The sequence below is a fragment of the Bubalus bubalis genome, chromosome 18 (genome assembly GCF_019923935.1).
Source record: "Bubalus bubalis isolate 160015118507 breed Murrah chromosome 18, NDDB_SH_1, whole genome shotgun sequence".
Lineage (NCBI taxonomy): Eukaryota > Metazoa > Chordata > Mammalia > Artiodactyla > Bovidae > Bubalus > Bubalus bubalis.
In genome coordinates, this window is record NC_059174.1 from 63,401,998 (window position 1) to 63,427,128 (window position 25,131).

Sequence of the window (25,131 nt, forward strand, 5' to 3'; positions counted from 1 at the left end):
AGAGGAACCGTTTGGCCAGGCTGGAAACACGCCCTGGGAGGACCCTACCTCCCCGGGGTCACCCACTGCAGCCTCCCAAGACCCCACGGTCCCCTGGCCTCCAGCGGAGGGTCCCGGGATGCTGGGGTGGTATCAGGCACCGCCCCCACCCGGGCCGACCTGTGGGTCTGGCACGTGGCCCAGCAGCAGCAGCAAGCCACTGCCCACCCTTGTCTTCCCCCGGGCCCCGCTGGCTCCTGGGAGGCGGGGGGCGGTGTGTAGGCAGATACCCGCCCACCCACCAGAGTCCAGCTTCTTCCTAGAGGCAGTAATTCTGTCGCTGGGAAGTCGAGACAGGCACTTCTCTGCGGTGACCTGTGACGCCGTGGCTGTCCCCTGCTCCCTCAGTGGATCTGAGGACAGGACACAGCTACAAGGTGCAGGACAAGTCTTCCAAGACGCTGGACGCAGGCGGGGCCACCGGGCTGGTGGAGACGGGAGCCTGGGGTACTTGGCAGCGCGGGGGAGAGCTGCCCGCCACCGCAAGGAGAGGCACGGCCTGTTCAGCCCCGCCCCGCCCCGCCCCGCCCCGCCCCCCGGCCGCCGGAGTCCTTTTAAAAGCAGCGGTGGGCGGGCCTCGCTCGGAACACCCGCCCCAGGTCCTCACTGGCCTGCCCGTCCTCCCGGATTGAGGACGCCGCTCACGCGGGGACCCAGAGCCCGCTGCCGGAGCCGGCCGGTCACTCTCCCAGGACAGTCTCCAGGGCGCACCCGGGCACGCGCGCGGCCTGGGGCGATGTCGGCCTCTCTCCTCCGGCCTGGCCGGTGCCCCCCACCCACGCACCCAGCAGCAGTTGCCCGGGTGCGGGGCCCTCCTTTTCCCCGGACTCAAGAACCACGCACAGGAGGGACGATCGGATAGTGCGATTTATTGCCCCCGAGCCCTCTTCCCGCCGCGCCCAGGCCTGGGATGAGCCGAGACCCGCTGTCCGCGGGCGCTCTGCTCCGCACGCCTCCGCGACCCCAGACCCGGCGGGGTGGGGGAGGATAGGGAGAGGAGAAAGGCTGGGACCGCGAAGGGGAAGAAAATAACAGGCGGGCGGGGGCAGGAGGCAGTGTGATTAAAAGAAAATTCTAAAGGGTAAAAGGACCCTCTCTCCCTTCCTGCTGGGGCCCCTCCGAGGGTAAAGGGTGCACGGCTCGCCGTTCTCGCAGCAGCCCGGTCGGCGAGGGAAAGGAAAGAGGGCGAATGGTCTTCCGCTCATGGGTTTCGTCGCGTCTTGGTCTCTCTAGTTCCCACCCAACGTCTCGATTCGGGCTCGGCCGAGAACCGACGGGGCCAAGCCAGGCCGAACGGCGGGCGCGGGGAGGGGCCGGGCGGCCTGGTGGGCGCTCCGCGCGCCCCGCCCCAGGCCCGCCGCACCGCCGGGGCGCCCCTCTGTCCGTTTCGCCCCAGCCTCTGGGTCCCGCGCCGTCGTTCCCGCCCAGCCCGAGGGGCCCCGCCCCCCCGGGCCGCCGCCCCTACCGGCCCTCCCCGCCGCGGCACTCGCTGCACCGCCCGCCCGCCGCCTCCTCGTCGTCGTCCTCGTCGTCGTCGTCCCCGCCTGCCCGGTAGTAGTTCTGTCCGCAGTGGCTGCAGACCGAGGGAGCGCCCACGGCGTGCACCTTCTTGTGCCGGCGCAGCGCCGCGCCCTGCACGAAGCCCTCGCCGCACTCCACGCAGATGTGCGCCGGCTCCTCACCCCCCGCCGCCCCCAGCCCGTCCCCGTGCTGGGCGCGCTGGTGGGCCAGCAGCCCGGCCCCGTGCCCGAAGCCCTTCCCGCACTCCACGCACACGTACGGCTTGGGGGCCGGGGCGCGCCGCGAGCGGGGTCCCGGCGCCCTGGCCCCCGTGCTCGCCATGGCTGCAGCCGCCGCCGCCCCCTCGCCCGGCGCGCCCACCACGATGATGCCCTCGCCGTCGCCCACCGGGATGGCAATCTCGCCGTCCGCCGCCGCCGCCTCCTCGGGCGCCTTGGCCCGGCGCACGCTGGCCGCTAGCACCTTGGCCGCCACGCCCGGCCCCGACAGCTCGGGGTGCAGCCGCAGGTGGCGCGCCAGGCTCTTGGGCTGGCTGAAGCCGCGGCCACAGCGCGGGCACACGAAGGGCTTGAGGCCGCTGTGCGAGCGCCGGTGCTTGGCCAGGCTCTTGCTCTGCGTGAAGCTGCGGCCGCAATCGGGGCAGGCGTAGGGCTTCTCGCCCGTGTGGATGCGCTGGTGCTGCATGAGGTTGGAGCTCCAGCTGAAGCGCTTGCCGCACTCGGAGCAGGCGTAGGGCTTCTCGCCCGTGTGGATGCGCCGGTGCTGCACCAGGTGCGAGCTCTGCGAGAAGGTCTTGCCGCAGTCGGCGCAGGCGTTGGGCCGCTCGCCAGTGTGCGTGCGCTGGTGCCGCGTCAGCTTGGACCAGTGGCTGAAGCTCTTGCCGCACTCGTTGCAGATGTAGGGCGCGGGCGGCCGCGGCCGGGGCGGAGCGCCGGCGGGGGGCGCCGATGGGGAAGGGGACAGCTTGGTCGGGGGCCAGCTGGGGACGTCGTCGTCATCCATGATGAGGATGTCCACTGCAAGGAAGCGGGGAGAGGGCGTCAGAGAGCCCGCGGAGGGCGGCTGGGGCTGCTTCCCCGCCGCGCTGCGAGGCCTCGGGAACCGGCTCCCCTCCACCAGGCCGGGGGCGGCACCTCGGAGCGCCGAGAACCGGGCCTGCTGCTGCCAGGCCTGCCCCGGGCAGACGTGCTTGCTCAATCCCCATCCCCACACCCCCCAGTTTCCTGCGTTTTACCAAACACTCCGTAACCATCCCCTAGGGCTTCGCCTTCCTTCACAGCCGTTTCCCCCACACCCAGAACAATGCCCGGGACTTGGTGGGGATTCCAGAAATGTCTGCTAAAGGAATCAACAGAATCGAACGGGGCTGCGCGTGGAGGGCTAGGGAAGGCCCTAGTACAGAATGACCCCTGAGGCAGGAGACCCTCGCACCAGGCGGCTCTCATCTCGGCCCGGGAAAGGACGGTGTCACATTTGGGTTCTGGGAAGACGACCCTGGCTGCGGGGGTCGGATTGGCTAATGAGATCACAGCAGGAGAGCCCTGACTACGCCCCTCCCCAACTAACTGGGGGTGCAACCCCACACCCCGCAGCCTCTATCACAGACGTCCTCAGCCTGGGCCCTGGTTCTGTGGGCCTGTGTGCCCAGTGGAGACAAGAAAGGAGTGCGGGGCCTCGTTTCCGGCGCCTGCGAACCGAGGACACCACCTCGGACACCTCCGCGGGCCGACTGCCCGACAAAGCCTTAATACATTTGCACCGCCCCTTGCCCGGGCGGCCTCCCGGGAGAGATGAGCGGTTCTACGAGATCTGGGTGCACCCTCGGCGACATCTGCCTTCCCTGTGCGACTCGGGCCTGAGCTACAAAATGGAGACGGATTTAGGGGGCTCCAGCTCAGACAGCTGCCGGGGGCCCGAGCTCGGGCCCAGCCCCGCCCACCACCCTCCGGCTCCACCCCTGGGCGTGGCCTCACCCACACGGCCCCGCCCACCAGTCTCCGGCTCCACCCCTGGGCACAGCCCCGCCCACACCCGGACCCAGCCTCGCCCCGGCACAGCCCCGCCCACCAGCCTCCGGCCAGGGCCGCGGACACAGCTCCGCCCACCAGGCTTCGGTTCCGCCCCGGAAATAGCCCCGCCCACCAGCCTCCGGCCCCGCTCCTAGGTGCTACGCGAAGGCGTCGCTCAAAGGTGAACCCCACCATAACCTACCTAGCTCTGTTTTCCCGCCCTCTCTCACTAGCCTGCAGGCCCACAGGGCCAGCGGTCGGACCGTGTTCCAGCACCCGGCCGGGGACAAAGTGCCCCAACACAGTCCTCGAGATAACGTCCTCGTGCACTCGGTAAGCATCTGTGCGTTAAGACCCGCGAGGTGGGCGCTGGGGACTCGGTCCTTCGCAGCGAGGACACCGAGGGGCCAGCCAGATGAGCCGCCTCCCGCGGCGACACGGCCTGGGGGCGGAGAAGCACCAGGGGCCCGCAGTCCGGATCCCAGGTGGCCGCCCTGAGCTCCGGCAGCTCTGGGAGATGATGCCCCACGCGCCACCCCCGGTGACTGAGCACCGACGCTTTGAGAACCAGGGCTCCACGCGAGGAGTACCGGAACAGGGCCCGAGCTGGGACAGGACATCACTTCGGTAGGAAGCCTGGGCGGGGTGGGAGGCGCTTCCGAAGAGATGGCCTGGGGCCCACTCCACTTTGACGTCAACATAAATCGGGAACTCGGGGCGGCCGCCGTTAGGACTCCACTGCCTCGCGGGCCCCAGTCCCACCCTGATCGGGGCCCTGCGATCCAGCAAGCCACGCAGCGCGGCCAAGGGAGATAAGAAGGAGAAACAGGCATAAGCACACGACGTCCCGAGGCGTGGGGAAGGGAGGGGGTGGGAAGTAGGCTTGCTATTGGCGTAAGGCCGAAGTACACGCTCTGCTTTCCAAGTTGTCCCTAAAGTTTAACAACAGACACGTGACTCGGCGATGACGCGCATTTGCCATCACGAGGACCCGGACATAACATGGCCCACCTGAACCCGTGAGACCCCTGGGACTCAACCATTAGTCCTGGATGCGGGTGGGGGGCGAGGGGCGGAGCGCCGGTCCGGAAACAGGAGAGAAAGCTCGGTGGGGGGGGGGGCGGGGGGGAGCGGCCCGCAGGGCTGGGCTGAGAGGGGGGCTGAGCCGGGAGCGGCGCTGCTGCCGCCTTCACCGCAGGCACTCCTTTTCGAGCAGGTGTTAAACGGCCCAGTGGAGGAGTGTCTACTCACTCCAGGAGGCGGGCCTGCCCCTCAACCAGCGGACCTCTGGTCTCCTGCAGTGGGTGCAGGGCCCCACGCTCTCGTGCACCGCCGAGTCCGACTCTGCACCCCGTCCACGTCAGGAAGATGGTCAGCGGCTGCCCCCGGTCCGCCCTCCCTACCGGAGCCCCTCCGTGCCCGGTCCCACGCACTCTCCCCGACCCCAAGCCCAAAGAGCCGTGCAAGAGCCGCCCCCTCGCGTTCCTGCACGCCGTCACCCAAGTGCACATCCCCAGACATGAGTTCGGTCCCTTTACTTTTGACTTCAGCTAAGTCTTTTAGGTCCTGTGTAATACACAGCTTCGCCGGTCTCTTACTTTTGCTGACAATCTTCTTTTCGCAGAGCCCTGTGGCCCTCTGGACCCTCGCGGGCTGCCAGCTCCTCCTCGTGGGCTGCAGCTGGGGGCCCAGCCCCGCCGGCCCTGTGGTCGGTCATTCTGAAGGTGCGATCCCGTCCTCTCACTAAAGGCATGGATTATCGTCTCTCGTGTGATGGCGTATTGTTTCTGTGACATCAAGGGCCACTGACACGCAGGAACTCAGACATCTACGGAACCATGGAGGGATGCACGGCGCGGCCCCTGCATGCAGCGGGCACAGAGGGGCCCCGCCCCCGTCGTGACAGGGCATTTGTCCTGCATTGATTGTGGTCAGCTCCACATTCCGTTTAGTAGGTGGAGTAGTTTTGAGACGCTCCCTCGCCCGCTGGTTGGGACCCAGTGGTCAATTTCACGGGTTTACAGCGGGATGAACCTCATTTTCCCTCATCTGCCCGGTCTTCCGTTGTCCTCCAGCGTGACCAAGTAACCTTCCCTTTCCTCACTGCACTCTGAGCCCACGGATTTACACACATCTGGTGGGCTGCACCCCTCGCCTGTCACCCCGCCAGCTGCGGCGCGTGGGAGCCTTGAGGGGGCTCCGAGTCCTCTGGATGGGACCTAGGGGGTCCTTTGACAGCGTCTCTGCCACCACAGGCTCACCCACACTTTCTTCCCCAGACCTGCAGCCGGCCAATCTACAAGGGCACTCTGGTTTCTCTGAGCAGGAAACAATTTCAAGCTCTAAATCTGGAAGTGATCACTGCTTTTTCTTTTTTTTAAGGTAAAATTCCTGTAAGCCCTAACTGACACTTTTCATACAGATCCAGGCCAGTAGGCTTCTCTGCGGTCTTCCTTAGACGCCCGCATCCCCGGTCCTCACAAGGCGAGGAGAGAACCCAGAGGCGCCGTCTGTGCCAGGCTGCTGACACCACAGCACCAGCATCGGGATGGCGGTGCGCACACCGGCACGGCCAAGCGCGGTTCCTCAGGACTCGGGAGCCCACCTCACAGCCAGCCTGGCCCCGCTCCCTGCCCGTGGATCCCTGGCCCGCAGATCCCCAGGAAGGGCCCACGCGGAGCCGGTCTACTTGGCTCCGCCCTTCCAACGTGCAGGTCGCTTTTCCATATGATGTGACCCGCGGCCTCCCTTTCCTTCCCCCAACAATCAGAAACAGGAGCCCTCCACTTTGCCCTGGCAGAAGGCACCGCTGACTGGCTGAGTGCGATGCCGTCTCCTCTGCCTGGGGCCATCTCCTCTGCCTGGGGCCATTCGCTCTTTCCCCAGGTACCCGGGGGGATCTGCTTCTTCGAGCCCAGCGACTTGATTCAAAGACCATCCATCCGAGCAGATGTTCTCAGAGTTTTGACTTGCTCTTTCGACACCCAACTTTTCCATTTCAGGAATGTTTTCTAGACGCGTAGGTTTCACTGTTCTCTTCCTTATACAGGATTTTGTCTTCTTGGGGCTTTCTTTAACTAACTTCAGTACCTTTTGTTTTTTTAAACCCTGCTGTAATCTTTATTTCTTTTTGATTTTACAACGTTCCTCCTTTTCACCTTCAGGTTTTCTCAGGGAACGATGCACTCACTACTTTTACTCGGTCTTGAGCTGCTCCATCTTTGTCTTGAAATGGCTTTGTCTGTGTTTCTGGCTGTCTGCTGAGCTCTGCCCCTGGGCCGCGCGGTCCTGGTCTTGTTCTTCCAAGCCCCTCCGCACAGTCCCGGCTGTCTGGGAGTGCACCTCTGACACCGCAGCCTCCCCATCTGAGGACACCCTTCTCGGCCCCTTTCTCTTATTCTAGTAGCTCCTGCGGGGTGGAGTCAGCAGAACGGAACTTTAGTTCCCTGTCTGCCCATCTCTGGACGTCCACTTCCCTGAATTCGCAGGCGGCTACATTCTGGGCAGTGTTTCCAGCTCCTCGGGGGTCCTCTGCCGTGTGTGTGACCTGCTCTCCCAGGGACCTCTGCTCTGCCGCCACCCCATTTGGTCAGTACCTTCTCCTCCCCACTGCAGTCCCCACTGGACCCTGAAGCCCCTCCGTGCAGGCCCTGCCCTGCCTGGGGCCTCCGTGTTGGGTGCTTTCCCTGAACAGTCAGAAAGCCGCGGGCCCAGGCAGCCTGCGCACCCCACTGCTGCTCTGCATGGAACACCCGCTGCAGCTGCTGCCCAGTGACCCCTGAGGGCGGCCTGGTGGCCAGCTCCCCGCCCCCTAACAGCACACGGGCCGTCAGCTCGCCCCCATCCCCCTGTGCTCAGGGCTGTGCCAGGGCACGTGGGTGTTGCCCGGGTGAGGTTGCTGTCTTTGCACGCGGGGTCTGCTGTCGCCCCAGCTCAGGCAGAGCATTTCAGGGCACTCTGCAGGGCGATGCTATGGCACTGAGATAGGAGAGGCGGGCCTGACCGTGTGAGGCCGGGACCCTGGCCCTGGAGGGTTATCTCCAACCCACTGGCTGAAGACTCCTCCCCGCCTCAGTCAGGCCGTCTCTTCACCTACCATCCGTGTTCAGAGGACCTCTCTCTGAGCGCCCACGTGGAAGACCTGGCCAGCTCTCACACCACCCCTGCTGGCTCCCCCCCTCCCCCGGGGTCTGCAGGCCTGGGTCGGGGTGGGGGGGGGGGGTCAGTGCGCCCATGAGTCAGTCAGCACAGACCTGGCTGCAGCCTGCAGACAGTTCAGCCCAGCCCCAGCCCCAGCCCTGGCTCCTGGTGGCCCCGCCATCCTGTGCCCCAGGCTCACAGCCCTGCCCCCGGGGCCCCTCGGCCCTCCCCACTGCACCAGACAGCACCAGGGGTCTCAGGGCAGGGGTCCCACACTGCCCCTCAAGGGAGGGGCCCACAGGGGTGCCCACAAGGGGGAGCAGAGCAGCTGGGAAGCTCGCAGGTCCCATGGCTTAGGAGCAGGGGGTCACAAGGTCGGGGCCCGAGCAGACTGCTGGGCAGAACACAGGTGAGAGCCCACCTGCCCTTCAAGGTCTGCCCAGGAGAGTGCCTGAGTGGACAGCGTGGACGGTCAGAACTCCGGGCTCCGAGGTAAACCGCCTTCCGGAGGCGGCTGGGGGCAGAGGACAGTCAGGGGAAATGCTGAGTCCGTCAACCGAGACGAGCGTTTGCTGCTCGCAGAGAATTTATGGGTGAGCCGCTGCGACACCTGGGGATGCTTTTTGAAATCCTCCAGGAAACAGGCACAGGCAGCGTAGTTCCGCCCAGCGTGGTTCACTGCTGGGGCCAGGCAGCGCGACGTGCGGCCACCACACTGTCGGGCTGGAAGTTTCCAGAAGGAAACCGACTGTAAGGTTAATCTTACTTTAAAGCGGTAAAAAACGGAACGGGGGCGCCGTGGTGAAGGAGGGCCTGGGCCCTCCCTGTAGGGCGGGGTCTGTTCCCCCAGGCCTGGAGCCCTCACAGTGAGAGGTCGTGGACACGGCCGGGACGCACGAAGACGCATCGACAGCAGCACAGAGCGCTTCACACTTTATTTCACAGGCGCCCTGCACGGAAGCCCGGGGCCCGGGGAGACGGGCCACGGCTCCCCGCAAGGGCGGGAGCTGGCGAGGCTGTGGCCCGGCCTCAGCAGGCGAAGCCTCATCCGCGGGGGCTCACAGAGGGGGTTACTCAAGCCAGGTAACGCTTTATTACATAAGACAGGCTGCCCATGCCTTAAATGTTACATAAGGCAGGCTGCCCATGCCTTAAATATTACATGAGGCAGGCTGCCCATGCCTTAAATCTTACATAAGGCAGGCTGCCCATGCCTTAAATCTTACATAAGGCAGGCTGCCCATGCCTTAAATGAGATGAACACCCGGGAGGACCCAGGCCCACCCGGATGCCCTGTGTCCTCCTGGCCCCCGGCCCCCGGGCCCTCCCCGGGCTGAGGAGCCCCCACCCGCGGCAGCCAAGGGGGCTGCCCCCAAAGGCTCCCAGCTGGGGGGCCGCGGAGACCCCACCAGGCCCGGGAGGCAGCTGGCTGGGCCCGGGAGGCGGGGTAGGACCCCGAGCCTCCAGGAGGCGGGCAGGGCGCGAGGTCAGCCGGGAGAAGCCCAGGGCCCCTCACCTGGGTTCTCGTGACTGGCCATCTGCTGGTCCTCGGAGTCCAACGGCCCCGGAGACCAGGCCTCTTCCCGCAGCTCCATGTCTGGGCCCTGTCAGAGGGGAGACAAGGAGAGGGTTCACAGGACGCCAGAGCGCACGCGGGGGCCCGAGCTGCACCCTCCGCCCCCCGGCTGGACGGCCACAAGACAGATGTGGGCGGCGCTCAGCCCGAGCTGGGGACCCCAGCTGCCTTCCCACGGCGACTGCCCCAAGTGGAGGGGCGGGGGCGTGGGGGCCACGGGGTTCCCAGGAAGCTGGTGGCCCCAGGACGCGCCACCCCGAGACCCCCGGGCCCACGACAGCCCCAGACACAGCAGGTGCTGCTGACGGTGGGCAACGCCCATGAACTGCCCGAGCAGCGTGGAGGCTCCAGGCCCGGAAGGCAGCCCGCCGAACGCCGACACACGGGCCCCCAGGCCCTTCCACCCCAGACCACACAGGACAGACGGCCGGAGCTGAGCGGGTACCACTCCACAGTCCGGGTACAGGGCGGTCGGGCATGCCAACCGGGACGGCCGCCGTGAGAACAGCCTAGCAGGCCGACCACAGGGGCTCAGCCCACGTGGCCCCAGAATCCCGCTCCGAGGCTGCCTTCACAGCAGCGCCGCTCAGAGGCAGCGAGGGGAGCGGAGCAGGCCATGGAAGATCCAGCTGAGGCCAGGCTGCCAGGCCGAGGGTGGGGGGAGCGCCCACGTGTGGGCACGGGGCTTCTCTGAGTGATGAAATGTTCTGGGACGAGACGGTGGCAGTGGCTGCCGAATTCTGTGAGTAACATCCAGTGGACTGTCCCTTTCACGAGGGTGGCTTATGCCCCAGTGAATCTGTAAACAGACTGAGATGTGTGTGCAGGCCCTGACTCAAGCACCGTCCATGTCAGAAACGAGTAAAAGAGAAATAGGAGCGGCAGGGGCAGGAGGGGCCACTCGGCGAGCCTTCCGATCCATACCTATCTGCTGGGCGGCCACCTGTGGGGCCGGAACAACTGCATCCAAGTCAAGCAAGCAGGACCTTCCCGGCGGGCGTCCACCTCCGCCCACTTCCTGCACTGAGAAGGCAGGGGCCCTCCATCCTCCCCAGGGCATCCACAGGCTCCAGGGGAGGGGACACAGGACAGGGAGGTGTTGGGCAGCTTGCCCCAAGGCCAGAGGTCCCCACACCCCCAGACGGGGCAGCTCAGGGAGTGAGGGAGACACCACCTGATTCCCATGGCGGGTGGGGAGCGGGGCGGGCCTCGAACTGCAGGACCCCTGCCCACACCCAGCTCCTGGTGCAAGGAGCTCCTCTGAACCCACGACTCCCCGAGAAGAGGAGGCAAGTCCCCCGCTATAGAGGGTCCTGCATCAGGAGGGAACAACGCCCCAGAGGGCGGGGAACCTGGAGGCATGACCTTCCTTTGTCTCCCCCACCGCAGCCCAGGCTACCCCCCAGCACGCAGACCCCCGCTGGCGCCCCGCCCTGTCACTCGGTTTTCCCGAGCTGGCGCTTAACAGATTCCATCTGCTCTCCTGCTGATCGCCTCAGTCAGTCCAGCTGGAAGCCCCAGGAGGGCAGAGGAGGGCAGGGTAAGGCCCCTCGACAGACTGGAGCAGAGCAGGGGCGGGGGTGCACACTCGATGATCCTCCTGGGAGCTGCCGTCCAACGAAGGGCGCTTTTCACTGGATCTAAGTGGGATCGAGGTGTCCACACAGACCCTCAGCGAGGCCGACCAGCGGCAGGTCACAGAGTCTGAGACCCGGAGGCCAGGGCACAGGGTCGCCACGATTCGGGGAAGCGCCGGCCACGCGGGCACCCTGGGAAACGCCTGGAGGAGCCCAAGGCAGAGCCCGCAGTGGAGGGGGCGGGGGCGGTCGGACGGGACCTCGGACCTGGCAGGAAGCCCCGATTACACTCCACAAATGGCAGCTTCTCTGGCTGACTTCTAGGGCCCACAGGCTCTCCCACCTGGCGCGGGGCACACCCAGGACCCGGGACAGTCTGCTCTGCATTCTGGTTTGGGCCCTGAGCAGAGGGCGGTGACCCCACCCCCGGGAAGGGAGACTTAAAGCCAGCCACCAGGTAAACACCCTGGCATCCACCTGCTGGGCCTCTCGTGGGGGCCGCGCCCTGTGCCCCCACCGAGGCCTCGCACAGCAGGGACCCCAGGAGCCTGGGGTTGGGGGTGGGGAGGAGCCGGAGCGCGCCCTGGGAGACTCCCTGGATCCCTGTGAAGGGCCAAGGGCGTGCACTGGAGAGTCACCCCTGGCCACTTGTGTGCTCCTCCACTGCGGCCACTCGGGCTCCTGTGTTGCCCCGAGCCCCAGGGCCTTGGGGTCCAACCCTGGGACCTGGGGGGAGGGGGAAGCCACAGCCCTCCCACCCAGAGCTGGGGGCTGGGGCAGCCCCTGACCCGGCGGCTCCCTGGGGGAAGTGGGGTGATTCCCGCGCCAGCCCGACTGTGGAACCTGATGACTCCAGAAGCTGAAGGTAGTGGGTCCTGCCCTCCCGGCCCCCCAGACGCTCCACGGCCCGGCACACCTGTCAGGCCCGGCCGCCCCACTCTGACCCCCACCCACTCCACAGAGATGAAGGCCCACCCCCGCGGGGCCCTACAGCGATCCAATTAGCCTGGGAGCCGGCAGGGCCTGCGAGACAAATTATTATTATTGTTGTTATTAGACCCACCCACCTGCACTGGATGCCTGCCCACCAATTACCCGCCGGCTCTTTCTTCCGCTGCCAATCTCGCTGCCTCCTCCGGCCGGCGCTGCTCCGGCGCCTGCCCAGGGCTCCCGCTGCCGGAGACAGCTGCCCCGGCTGTCCCCTCGCTTCTCCGCCCCACCCTCCCCCCGCCCACCCCCCGCGCCTCTCTGTTCCTGGGCTGCAGTCAGGCCTTAGCTGGGACCCCCAGCCATTCTTCCCCAGCCCCCGTCCCAGCCTCAAGGCCACCAAAGCCCGGTGGCTACCTCTCAGCCTCCACCCTGGGAGGGCCCTGCACCCACCCTCACCGCCCTCTCCCAACTCCCACCCCTGGGGCCTGCACGCTCCAAGCCCTCTCCAAATCCGCTCCCCACACCACGGACCGGTTCATCTTTTCCAGGCACTAGGTTCAAACAAATCAGTCGACTGAAAGGGGGCAGAAGATGGAAAGAGACACTTCTCCAAAACGACACGCAAGGAACTGGCAAGCACACGAAGAGATACATGCTCGGCGTGGCGTCAAGACCACAGACAGACCCCAGAGCAGGCGCGCCGGCCGGACATGATGACCACAGAAAGCACGCGCACGCATGCGGAGAAGCGGGGCCTTCAAGCCACGAACCCAAGAGAAGTGAAAACACGTCCACACGACAGTTTACACACGTGTGTTTACGGAAGCACAAGTCATAAGAGCCGCGCGTGGAGACAGCCCAAACGGCTGTCACCGGTGATGGACGCGCGTGCAGCCTGTGGCAGCTGGAGGAGCAGGAAGAGGAAGCACTGGTCTCGGAGGGGAGACCGCGGTGACTCCGCTTGCTCGAGAAGTCAGGACGGGCAGACCCAGACAGGACGCGGGCCTGTGGTCCCCGGGGGCACGTCCCTGTGCACGTGGCCACCGTGAGCTGTAGAGGGTGACCTGTCTGCACGGCAACGACCTCACAGGGGAGCTGCTGTCTGTTTTATTAAGGGCAGCTCGGTCCCACCACCCCCCTACCTGAACTACCCCCACACGTGGCCCTTGCACTAGGTCCAAACTCCAGACCCGGGCGGTGTCTGCCAGGTCAGCCCTGCAGACGCACTTCCTCCTGGGAGCGCTGTCCCGCATCACACCTGCCGGGCACCTTCTGGCCTTCCAGGGGTCTGCTCTCCAGTGCCTGGCCTTCCTAGAGCTTCCCACACATCTGCCCTTAAATGCTGGTAGATAAGTGAAGATTCCTTAAAACAACAAAATACTCTTCAGGACAGAAAAACACAGCTGCACATGTGGGCCATCGCTGGTTGTCACCCCTTGACCGGGCGATGGGCCAGACTCCGCTCCCTCTGGGGGCGCTGGGCTGTCCTGGCTGGTATCTGCAGGGTACTTCTTTCCTCCTCGCCCCGCCCGTCTGTTCCCTGGAGATCTGACGCCAGAGCCCAGAGAACACAGCACCTCCCCCAGGAAGCCTTCCCAGACTCCTCCCTTCCCTCAGCTCCACTGTCCCTTCTCCCCACACAAGAGCAAACAACAACACCGAGGACTGGACACAGCGTGGGCACCGCCTGATCCCCACAGCCACTAAGGGGATGGGAGGCTGCCCTCGCTGGGCTGGTAGGTGGGCGGCCAGGGTGGAGTCGGCCTCACCCCCAGCCACACCATCCGGGGCGGGTGCTCCACCCTGCGCCTCGTCTTCAAGGGCTTGGCATCCAGATCACGAGAGGAACGGCTGCGCTCCACTAGGAGCTGGGCGCCCAGGGGACGTGGACAGGCCTTGGGACACACCCACGGCCCAGCCTCCAGGGCCCGTCCTCCCTTCCGCCAAGAACACCAGTACTGGGTCCCCTTACTCCCGATTACAGCCAAGCCCACATCCCTTGGAGGCTCTCCCTGACTTCCTCCACCCTGTGTGTCCACACACACCCCAGCAGACGGCAAGTTCCTCCAGCCCAGGGAGTCAGGATGTCCTGGCCGGCCTGACCCTGCGCCTCCAGGCTGGGCCACATGTGGGTCCCCAGCATCACTCGTGATGAGGCAGCCCGCACAGGACCCCCCATTTGGCAAAGAGAGGCCAGTGTTCTGTGGGCCCAACAGTCAGGCAGGCAGAGCAAGGAGACCCCCACACCAAGGTGGACCCCAGGAGCAGCCGGCTCAGCCGGGGGGCAGCGCAGTGGTGAGAGGCGCCCTCTCTGCCACCAGGACAGGGCTGCTGGCCCCGCTGGAGAGACGAGCAACCCCCCGCAACTGGGGCAGGGAGGCCTCCTAACACACGGACCGAGAGTCACACCTGAAAACAGGCGCCAGCTCTGAGTCTCCGAGCCAGTCATCGGCCCCACCCCATGGGGGGTACCCAAGTCCCCTAATAACCCCAAACCAACGGACACCCCAGAGACCTCCAGAACAGCCTCCATCTCCCCACACCCCAAGCCTGGCCAAAAGAAGCCAGAGGAGGCGGCAGCTCTGGTAAAGGCCAGGCTCTGGACTCCCGCCAACCCTGCACCAGTGCGGGGGCTCAGCCCCCCCCTCGAGTGGGGCGACCACCCCCACCCTGGGGCCTCTGGGGTGTGAGCCAGGCCCCTGGCTGCAGTCTGCCTCCACAAGGCGGCCAGGGCCACAGCGGGGTCCCAGGCACAGCCTCGGCCAGCTGGGGGCGCTGCAGGACACATGTCCAGGGTCAGGGCTGGGGGCGTCTGAGCCCAGGAGTGCCCAGAAGGGACCACCCGAGACCCAGGGCAGCCAGGCAGAGACTGGAGGTCAAGACCAAGACCGCCGCCACCAGCCCGGGACTCAGGCCCCCCTCAGGTCCCCGGGTCCTCTCGGCCAGCTCCTCTGTCCTGTGAGACTCGAGGTGTCTCCCCCAGGCTCCTCCAGCTCCCGGCTAGCCTGGCAACCCCCAGCCCCTGCCTGGGGCGTCCGAGCCTCTCCACTACTGCACCGTCCTGCCCCACCCCCAGCGGAGCACCGCGCCAGGACCACTGTGTCCCAGGCCCAGCATCAGGCGGGGCTGGCAGCAGCCTCAATGGACGAGGCTCACCCAGGGATGGTGGACTGTGCTCTGGGTCATAGGGGCCTGAGGAGGAACTGAGCCTGGGAAAGGGGAAGCGGCAGGTCCAAGGTCACGGGGCTGGAAGAGACGGAGCCGGGAATGCCGGGCGGCCTGAGGCCTGTGCAGCCGCTTCACACCCACTTCTGAGAGCTGTGCGCTGGCTCCCAAAGGAGAGCACTGGGAGCCTTCCTACCAAGGTCAGCGCCGTTAGTACAGCCCCTCTTTTGCACTAGTAGAAACTGAGAAATTCCTTGTGCTGTGAGGTCAGAAAGGTGATGAACGTGGAGCTGGGACCTGAAACCAGTCTGTCTGACCCCAGAGCCCGGGGCTACCACACAGCAGTGCCGCCTGACGCCCGGGGCCACCCTGGGCCGAATCCTTCCAGTTCTCTAGCTCCACCTGCGGGGGTTAGACTCCAAGACCTCCAGGAGCAAGGGGCTAAGACAAGAGACAACACAAGAAGGAATCAGATCTGAATGTTCTGGGACTCAGGCCGGAGGGCCTGCCTGCAGAGGTGGAGGGTGAATGCCAGCTGAGCCAAAGAGGCTTATGTTCTTAGGGAAGAGATAAGCCACCGTAACCGGGTTTCTCCGGGAGCAAGGGCAGACCCAACCCCCAGCTGGATTCTAACCCTGGATCCCTAAGGCAGGTCCAGGCACCAGGAACCACGCAGAGCACACAGACTAAGTCAGTCCCTTCCTACAGTGCCCCTCTGGACTGGGGCTAGGGTGCCCTCCCTGGTCCCCTGGGTGAGGACAGGAGTGTGGAGGTGAGGAGGCGCATGGGCCCGGTCCAGCTCTTCCGTGCACACAGCGAGCCTGCTTCATCTCCCTGTCCTCGTGCCAACCAATGGGCCCGCAAGAGTCTCTGTCCACACTCGCCGTGGCTCACTTTTCCGTCTGATCACGCCATCCCCGGCTGGCCTGTGCCCCAGGGGCACCCGTTTCCACGAACTGGGGTGCTCCCCTTTATGGCCGGGCCGCAAACAGGGGCTCAAGGGCGCTGTGCGGCGCCCGGGAGGCCTCGGGGTGGCCATCGGGCCCGGCCGTCGGCCTCGCCCTGCCCCGCGGGCCACGCGGTGCCTGACCTTGGCCTAACATTTCCCCTCCAGCGCACGCGCTTCCTGCCCGCCGCCCGCGCCCGGGCGAATGAATGAGCCTCCCGCCGGCCGGAATGCCCGTAATTACCGGCCGGATCAAAGGCCGCACGCAGCGCGCCCGGGGCGGCAACGGGATCTGGCTCCTTTGAAAACGGGGGAGAGCGGAGCGGGCAGGCCAGGGGCCGCCACCGGCCCCCCGGGGGCCACCGTTTCCGGTCAGGCCTGCTGGGCCCGCGCGCGCCGCCTCGCCCACCGGGGCCTCAACTTCCCCCGGGAGTCGCCACCACTTCCGGCCACGAGCGGCCGGGAAGGCTGGGGTGGGGGTGGGGGCGACACGGCGGCCCCACGGGCGAGCCCCCGGGCGAGCCCGCGCTGCGCGCGCCCGCCTCGGGCGCGCCCCCGGGTGTGATGCGAGCTCCCGTCCCGGCGCGCGCGCGCCCCGCCCCGCGTCAGCGGCAGCGCGCTCACTCACGCCCCCGCCCCCCGCGGCGCGCACGCGCACTCGCCCGCCCAGTCGCGCTCGCCGCCCGCCTCCCCGCCCGCCCCCCCGGCCGCAGCCCGGCGCCCTGAGGCGCGCGCCCACCCGGCCCCGGGCGCACGGCCCCCGCCCCCGCGCCCTCCCCTCACCTCCTCGGTCCCGGGGCCGCCGCGCCGCACTCCTCCTCCTCTCTCCTCCCTCGCGGATGGTGGCAGCGGCGGCAGCGGCGACTCAGACCCTGGGGTCAGGGGGACGGGCGCCCAGGCCGGAAGTGACCTTCCTGGCCGCTTCCGCCCGCGCCGCTCCCCCCCTCCTCTCCCTACCCCCCTTCCAGCCTCCACCCCGTCCTCGCCGCTCTAGGAAGGCGAGTCCGGCGACCCCCCCCAGCTGCCGCGGGCCACCCCCCCCCCCAGCTCTATGATGCGGAGCGGGCGCCCCAGGGTGGCACTTCCGGACGCGTCTAGGACACGGGTCCTCCGGCCACGCTCTATGGCGCTGCACGACGAGGGGCTTCGCGCCCCGCCCCCTTCCAGGCCAGGAGGCGCGGGCTCGGCCCGTTAGGCGGAGACTTCCGGGTGCCCAGGGAGGTGCCCCCCGCCCCCGCGCCGGGCTCTTGCGCCTGCGCGGTCGCGCGGTAGGCGTCGAGGGTGGCGGCCGGGGCCGCTCAGCTACCCTGGGTCCGCCGGTCGTCTCTATCGTTGTAACCCGTTCCGTGCCGGCGCCGCCCGCGGCGGCCGGAGCCCGCGCGCCCGGAGGGCTCGTCTGCCACCCTGGTCCCTTCTTTACTGGACTGATCGCTTCAGGCTCCTCCCAGCGCCCGCTTGAGCCGGTGTCCTCCCTTCTAGAGCGACAGTAACACATTGTGCGCCTGCCTCCAGGGGCTTTAGGTACATTAAGTAGTTTGTGGATAATCCAGTACCGTTTTGCAGATAACGAGGAATAGAGAGGTCAAGGCACCTGGCCAAAGCCACACACCGAGGATGCGGGTCCTGGGCTCGAACTCGTGGAATCTGGCTCCCAATTCCTGCATTGAGCAGTGCCTTTGCAAACTGCCTCCTGTCACTGAAGGTTGATCGTAACGTCCAGGGATTCATTTCCTTCTCTCTGGAGAGGAGGGCGCTTTGTGAGCTTACCTGTTTCTGTTAATAAATACATGCTTTTTAAATAACTTACACCACAGTGTCCTCGCGGGCTGAGTCCCTCTGATCCCTTTCTGGGTCTACAGTTGGCTGGCTGCCACCTGAGCGTAACAGGTGGTGTAACAGAGGAAGATTTGATCCCTGGGTCAGGAAGATGCCTGGAGAGGGAAATGGCAACCCACTGGTCTTGCCTGGGAAATCCCATGGACAGAGGAGCCTGGTGGGGAGGAGGAATGGGGAGTTTAATGGGGACAGAGTTTATTTGCAAGATGAAAGCAGCTTTGGAGATGGACGGTGGGAATGGTTATACAACAATGTGAATGTACTTAGTGACATTGAACTGTGCGCTTTAAAATGGTTTAGATGGTAAGTTATGTGTATTTACAATAATTAAAAGTTTAAAGAGAAACAAACTTGTGGTTTACTGTTGTAATGTATGGTGTTATGGTCTGCATGTGTACCCACAAAATCCCTATGTTGAAACCTAGTCCCTGAGGTGATGCTCTGAGCTTCCTAGAGGAGGGCATGGCGCCCCACTCCAGTATTCTTGCCTGGATAATCCCACGGACAGAGGAGCCTGGCAGGCTACAGTCCATGGGGTCACAAAGAGTTGGGCACAACATAGCAAAAACAACAGAGGCTTATGATGCTGGGCGTATTTTCGTATGATTTTTACTATCTGTAAATGTTTTTTGGCTGGGTGTCTGTTCAGATCCTTTTCCGTTTTTGATGGAGTTGTTTTAGAGGTCTTTCTGTATTTTGAGTCCAAATCCTTTATCAGGTACAAGTTTTACAAATATTTTCCTCTCGATTTGTGGCTTGTCTTTTGATTTTCTGAATACGGTGTTTCAGAGTAGAAATCTTTAACCCTATAAATTCCACAATACTACCTTTTTCTTTTGTGGGCTGGCTTTTTGTGTTGTGTGTTAAAATTCAAAGTCCATGATCCACAGGCCAAACCCAAGATCATGTAGATTTTCTATGTTTTTGTCTATTATTTTGATAGTTTCATATTTTAAATGTCTGTTAATAAATTTGAATGAATTTGGTATCAAAAAAAGAGACTCCGAGTGTCCAATCCCTGGTCGGGGAACTAAGATCCCACATGCCGTGCAGTGCGACCAAAAAATATATATAAATAAATAAACAAAATTTAAAAAGGAGACCCGGAGACTTCCCTTACACCATGTGAGGACACAGCAAGAAACCGGCCGTCTGCTGCCCTGAAGAAGGCTTTCACCAGAACACAACCTTGCCAGTACCTTACTCTTGGACTTCCATTCCATGGAACTTGGACTTCCATGTTCAGCTGCTGAGTCGTGTCCGACTCTTTGTGACCCCACGGACTGCAGCACGCCAGGCTTCCCTGTCCACCACCAACTCCCAGAGTTCACCCAAACCTATGTCCATTGAGTCTGTGATGCCATCCAACCACCTCATCCTCTGTCGTCCCTTCTCCTCTTGCCCTCAATCTTTCCCAGCATCAGGGTCTCTTCCAGTGAGTCATCTCTTCGCATCAGGTGACCAAAATACTGCAGCTTCAGCTTCAGCATCAGTGCTTCCCAAGGGGACACTGCAGGTGCTCCTATAACATCTGTCCACCCTCTACATCACTGATGTCCCCAGATTTCCACACCTCCTCTGTGCGTCCCAGGCGCTGAGGGCCGCAGGGGACGGAGGGGATGGTTCACTCCCGACTGTCCTGTCTCCTCTGCTCCAGTCTCGCCTCATTTCAGGCTCAGAAAGAGCTTTCATACACACTCAGATATGCCTGTCTGTCACCCTGATATGACTGTCTAACACCCTGACATGATTGTCTATCACCCTGACATGATGGTCTGTCACCCTGATATCACTGTGTCTAACACCCTGACATGACTGTGTCTATCACCCTGATATGACTGTCTAACACCGTGACATGGCTGGCTGTCAACCTGATATGACTGTGTCTGTCACCCTGATATGATTGTGTCTAACACTCTGACATGACTGTCTGTCACCCTGATATGACTTGTCTGTCACCGTGATATGGCTGTCTGTCACCCTGATACAACTGTATCTAACACCCTGATACGACTGAGTCTGTCATCCTGATATGACTGTGTCTGTCACCCTGATATGACTTGCTGTCACCCTGATATGGCTGTCATCCTGATACAACTGTATCTAACACCCTGATACGGCTGTGTCTGTCACCCTGATACGGCTGTGTCTGTCGCTCTTATATGACTGTGTCTAACACCCTGACATGACTGTCTGAAGCCCTCCAGTGGCTCACCATCACCCTCAGGAGGAAGCCACAGCTGACTGAGCCCCGAGACCTGCCAGTGTGTGGCTCTGGCCCATGGGTCTAGGCTCTCAGAGCCGCCCCGGCCCCCAGAGTGACGCTAGACCATGGCCACAGAAGCTACTGGAAATTTTCCCAGCTGTGCTGCCATCTCCCCACTTCTGGGCATTTTCTTTCACTGGTCCCTTAAGCTCTGTTGCTCTCTCTCATTTTGCCTCAGTAATTCCTACTCATCCTTCCTGACTCAACCAGGTTGGGTACCTCCCCCATCCTCCATCTCCCTGTACCATTCCCATTATAATGACAACCCCTTTTTGTCCAGAACCCACAGTGAGCAAGGACAGGGCAGAGATTCGATCCCACACCTATCGGGCTCTGAAACTCTGGTCACTGCTTGGGGTTTCCTCAAAAGCCCCTTGCGGCCCTAAGGCTTTGGAGCTCTATGATCCAAGTGTGTGGCTGCTGCATGCAGATTTCAAAGATTCCAATCCCCAGAAATCTGATCACAAACTAAGACTTGAACAGTTAGGGCTCAGCTTGCATGAAACAGAACCACAGTTCAAAAAGGTGTAAGGCCAAAAACAAAAAGGGGGGAGGGCAATAACATTGTGTTGGCTTATATAACATCCCAAAATTTCCACACGTATCAACACCTTCAGGTGTGATTTGATCCAGGAGCTCAAAGAATGTCACCAAGTACTGGTCTCTTGCCACGTATTTTTGGGCTCTGCTAGCCTCCATTTTGTTTCATTCTAGGCATGCATATGGTGGCAAGATGGCCTCCAGCAGTTTCCAAACTATGCTTACCTCTAAAAATTAGGTGGGAAAGTTGGTGCGTGCCTTTCTCTCACTTGTCCTGGCAAACGGCCCAGTTCTATTTGGTTAAATCTGATTGGGTGGCCTGAACCAATCACAGTGGCCTGGGGAGGGGGGTGTGCTGTTCTGATTGGCCAGTCCTGAGTCACAGGATCACTCCTATGGAGCCAGCTTCCCCAAAACCAGGTAGAAGAGGAGTCGGGAAAAGGTGACCCATTCGGCTCCCCAGGAAAACTGGGTGCAGTTACTGGAGACAAGGGAATGGATACTGGGAGGATAGTGAAGGTTTCAAGGAAGGGTCCAGGCTGGTGACAGGTGGGCGTGCTGGGTGCTTCACAGGCGTTTCCTCACCTTATCTTCATCATTGTGCAAGGAATTAACAACATCAGCTAAAGTGTGTCCATGGGGACACTGCTGGGCTCTTCACTTACCTGATCTCAACTACTCCTCACAACAATCCCATGAAACAAGTCCCTTGATCCCCTGGTGGCTCAGATAGTAAAGAATCTGCCTGCCAACACAAGAGACCTGGGATTGATCCCTCGGTTATCCCCCTGGAGAAGGGATAGGCTACCCACTCCAGTATTCTTCGGCTTCCCTGATGGCTCAGATGATAAATAATCCGCCTGCAATGCAGGAGACCTGGGTTTGATCTCTGGGTTGTAAACATACCCTGGAGACAGGAACGGCAACCCACTCCAGTATTCTTGCCTGGAGAATTCCACGGACAGAGGAGCCTGGCAGGTTATAGTCCCTGGGGTCACAAAGAGTCAGACACAACTGAGCAACTGAGAACACACAGATGTGGAAGATAGAGGACAATACGGATGCACACACATACACATTAATGTATACTCTTGTTACAGTACATTCAGGCTGCTATCACGGAACATCGCAGACTGGGTGACTTCTCCACAATGGAAATTCATTGTTCACAGCTCTGGAAGCTAGACGTCCAAGGTCAAGGCTGCAGCGCGGTTGCCTTCTGGTAAGGATCCCCCCCCACCACCACCTTCCTGGCTCACAGCCAGCACCTTCTCGATGTGGCCTCACATGGTGTAAGGGTCTAGCAAGCTCTCTGGGGTCCCTTTTATACAAGCGCTAATTCTGGTACCTGAGGGCACCTCCCTCATGACCTAATCACCTCTCAGAGACCTCCCACACACACACATCAAGGCATCCAGCCACATTAGGATTTCAACAGAAATGCTGGGGAGACGTGAATATTCAGATCATGGCAACTCCCTTTCTAAAGGAAACATGGGGACTTCCCTGATGCTTCAGTGGTTAAGAATCTGCCTTCCAGAGCAGGGGACATGTGGTTGATCCCTGGTCTGGGAACGAAGACCCCACAGGTCTCAGGGCAACTAAGCCCGTGTGCCCCAACTACTGAGGGCACATGCCACCACCACAGAAGCCCATGCGCCGTAGAACCTGTGCTCCCCAACAAGAGAAGCCACCGGAATGAGAAGCCCACACGCCACAATAAAGAAAAGCCCTCACGCGGTAAAGACGACCCAGCACAGGCGAATAAATAAATAGGTTCTCAAAAAAAGAATGAAATGTGTGTCTCCTTAAGAGGCTTTTCTAACTCCATCTGTAAAAGAGTAAGAATCTCCGAGTGAGACTGAATTGGTTATTCACTGCTCTTCCTAACACTCTTGACACTCAAGGGGGGAAAAGATGGACCAGAGAAATAAGACACAGTAAAACCCCCAAAGACCTCCTTAACTATTAATCCAACCAGCTTTTAATACATTTCATTACAAAATAAAGTAGGATCCTTATTACTGAAGAAGCAAAGTGCATTAAGATCCTCTAGATCTCAGTTCATTTCCAGCGAGATGTGGTTTGGCAATTACAAAAACGTCAGGAGAAAGTTAACTAGAGGTGGGGGCAGGGGCAGGCGTTGGTTGGTGTAAACAAACTATAAAACCCATTAAACTTTCCTCTTAGGCTGGCGGGTTGTTCCCAGAGCTATAAAAAGTTCAGCGTAAATTCCAAATGGTTGTGAGGTTTAAAAGGGAACACTCTCTTGTTGCCGGAGGAGTTCGTTTAAAAATAAACGTTTATTTATGTCTGGCAGTTTTTCCCGACATTATCACAGGACAGAAGATAAATTTGGGGCTGCTGGCTCTGCATCTGATCCCACTACTGTCTCCCTGACTCCCCAGAGGGAGCACTGAACAGGCAGGGGCTGCCTTTGTGAAGGTGAGGGACCCTGGACTCAGACTTGTTTTGGTTCTGCTGCTCAGTCATGTCCGATTCCTTTTGCCACCCCGAAGACTGTAGCCCACCAGGTTCCTCTGCCCATGGGATTCTCCAGGCAAGAATACTGGAGTGGGTTGCCATTTCCTTCTGCAGGGGATCTTCTGGACCTAGGGGTCCAACCTGCATCTCCTGTGTCGGCAGGCGGGTCCTTTATCACTGAGGCACCAGGAATGCCAGGTTACCCAGGTTCGATTCCTAGGCAGGGAACTAAGATCTCCCAGGTGGTCATTCTCAGCGCCTCTCTCCAGGCTGCATTGTGCATATGTGTGTGTGTGTGTGTGTGTGTGTGGGGACTCTGTGGAATGACAATGAACAGCACACGAGGGCCTCAGCATCCCAGAATAAGTGGTTCTGGGGAATGGCCACTTCCCACAGGGACCCGTATCTCGTATTTACAAGAATGTTATTTCTGGGTTTGGCTGGGATTCTCTCTTGACCAACGAAACTAAAAACTATTATTATTTTCTTAAAAAGTAGTCCATCCTGTGGACTCGGGAAGGGGGAGGGGGAGAATGAGATAGCAACACTGAGGTACATACACGACTGTGTGTCAAGTAGATAGTCAGCAGGAAGATGCTCTGTAGCACAGAGCTTGTGCTCTGATGACCTAGAAGGGTGGGGGGAGGCTCAAGAGGGCGGGCACATATGTATACATAGAGCTGATTCACTTTGCTGTTAGCAAACTAACACAACATGTAAAGCAACTACTCCAGTTAAAAACCAAAAAAAGTAGTCGATCCTCCTTGTATGTGAATTCCATACCTTTGAACTCTCCTACTAAGTAAATGGGTTTATGCCCAACAAATACTCAAAATCAGGACTTGCAAGAAACCAACTCTGACGACACCTGTCCTGGTCTGTGCGCGGGTTGGAAGAGAATTTCCAGACATGAGGCAGAATGAGAGAAGGATAAAGTTTATGAGAGCGGGCGACACTGTTAGAAGAGTGGACCGGCTCAAGGGAGAGCTAACCTCTCTCATGAGCTAGTAGTTGATGTTTGTAGACTGGAAGGGTGGCATTAGGTGATCGGTTAGGATGCTATTCCAAATCCTGAAAGATGATGCTGTGAAAGTGCTGCACTCAATATGCCAGCAACTTTGGAAAACTCAGCAGTGGCCACAGGACTGGAAAAGGTCAGTTTTCATTCCAATCCCAAAGAAAGGCAATGCCAAAGAATGCTCAAACTACTGCACAATTGCACTCATCTCACACGCTAGTAAAGTAATGCTCAAAATTCTCCAAGCCAGGCTTCAACAATATGTGAACCGTGAACTTCCTAATGTTCAAGCTGGTTTTAGAAAGGGCAGAGGAACCAGAGATCAAATTGCCAACATCCGCTGGATCATGGAAAAAGCAAGAGAGTTTCAGAAAAACATCTATTTCTGCTTTATTGACTATGCCAAAGCCTTTGACTGTGTGGATCACAATAAACTGTGGAAAATTCTGAAAGAGATGGGAATACCAGACCACCTGATCTGCCTCTTGAGAAATGTGTATGCAGGTCAGGAAGCAACAGTTAGAACTGGACATGGAACAACAGACTGGTTCCAAATAGGAAAAGGAGTACGTCAAGGCTGTATATTGTTACCCTGTTTATTTAACTTATATGCAGAGTACATCATGAGAAACGCTGGGCTGGAAGAAGCACAAACTGGAATCAAGATTGCCGGGAGAAATATCAAGAACCTCAGATCTGCAGATGACACCACCCTTATGGCAGAAAGTGAAGAGGAACTAAAAAAAATTAAAAAAAAAATTTTTAAATTAAAAAGCCTCTTGACAAAAGTGAAAGTGGAGAGTGAAAAAGTTGGCTTAAAGCTCAACATTCAGAAAATGAAGATCATGGCATCTGGTTCCATCACTTCATGGGAAATAGATGGGGAAACAGTGGAAACAGTGTCAGACTTTATTTTTCTGGGCTCCAAAATCACTGCAGATGGTGACTGCAGCCATGAAATCAAAAGACGCTTACTCCTTGGAAGGAAAGTTATGACCAACTTGGAAAGTTATGACCAATAGATAGCATATTCAAAAGCAGAAACATTACTTTGCCAACAAAGGTTCGTCTAGTCAAGGATATG

At 60.8% G+C, this 25,131-nt stretch overlaps 1 protein-coding gene and 3 long non-coding RNA genes across 7 annotated transcripts; 3 read left to right on the top strand and 1 right to left on the bottom strand.

Moving 5' to 3' along the window:
• Positions 1-888: 888 nt before the first annotated feature.
• Positions 889-16,840, bottom strand: ZNF787 (zinc finger protein 787). Of its 3 annotated transcripts, none has more exons than XM_025269758.3 (3): positions 16,687-16,840; positions 9,226-9,313; positions 889-2,576 (listed from the first exon to the last, which is right to left on the bottom strand). In XM_025269758.3, exons 2-3 carry the CDS (start codon positions 9,302-9,304, stop codon positions 1,501-1,503), a joined length of 1,155 nt encoding a protein of 384 aa, XP_025125543.1. In that variant the 5' UTR covers positions 9,305-9,313; positions 16,687-16,840; the 3' UTR covers positions 889-1,500. The 3 variants fall into 3 exon arrangements, with proteins under 3 accessions (XP_025125543.1, XP_006041864.2, XP_025125542.1); XM_006041802.3 differs by lacking the exon at positions 16,687-16,840 and adding an exon at positions 16,148-16,449; XM_025269757.3 differs by lacking the exon at positions 9,226-9,313 and having other exon boundaries at positions 16,687-16,823.
• Positions 4,671-5,333, top strand: LOC123330189. Its single transcript, XR_006545936.1, has 2 exons — positions 4,671-4,940; positions 5,194-5,333. It is a non-coding gene; the product is annotated as an uncharacterized LOC123330189 (long non-coding RNA).
• Positions 10,683-12,474, top strand: LOC112580354. Its single transcript, XR_003104754.2, has 3 exons — positions 10,683-10,825; positions 11,187-11,319; positions 12,341-12,474. It is a non-coding gene; the product is annotated as an uncharacterized LOC112580354 (long non-coding RNA).
• Positions 16,841-20,919: 4,079 nt separating the features above from the next.
• On the top strand, positions 20,920-22,141 carry LOC112580169. Of its 2 annotated transcripts, none has more exons than XR_006545937.2 (3): positions 20,920-20,987; positions 21,646-21,767; positions 22,086-22,141. It is a non-coding gene; the product is annotated as an uncharacterized LOC112580169 (long non-coding RNA). The 2 variants fall into 2 exon arrangements; XR_003104427.3 differs by having other exon boundaries at positions 20,974-21,094.
• The last annotated feature ends 2,990 nt before the right edge of the window (positions 22,142-25,131 follow it).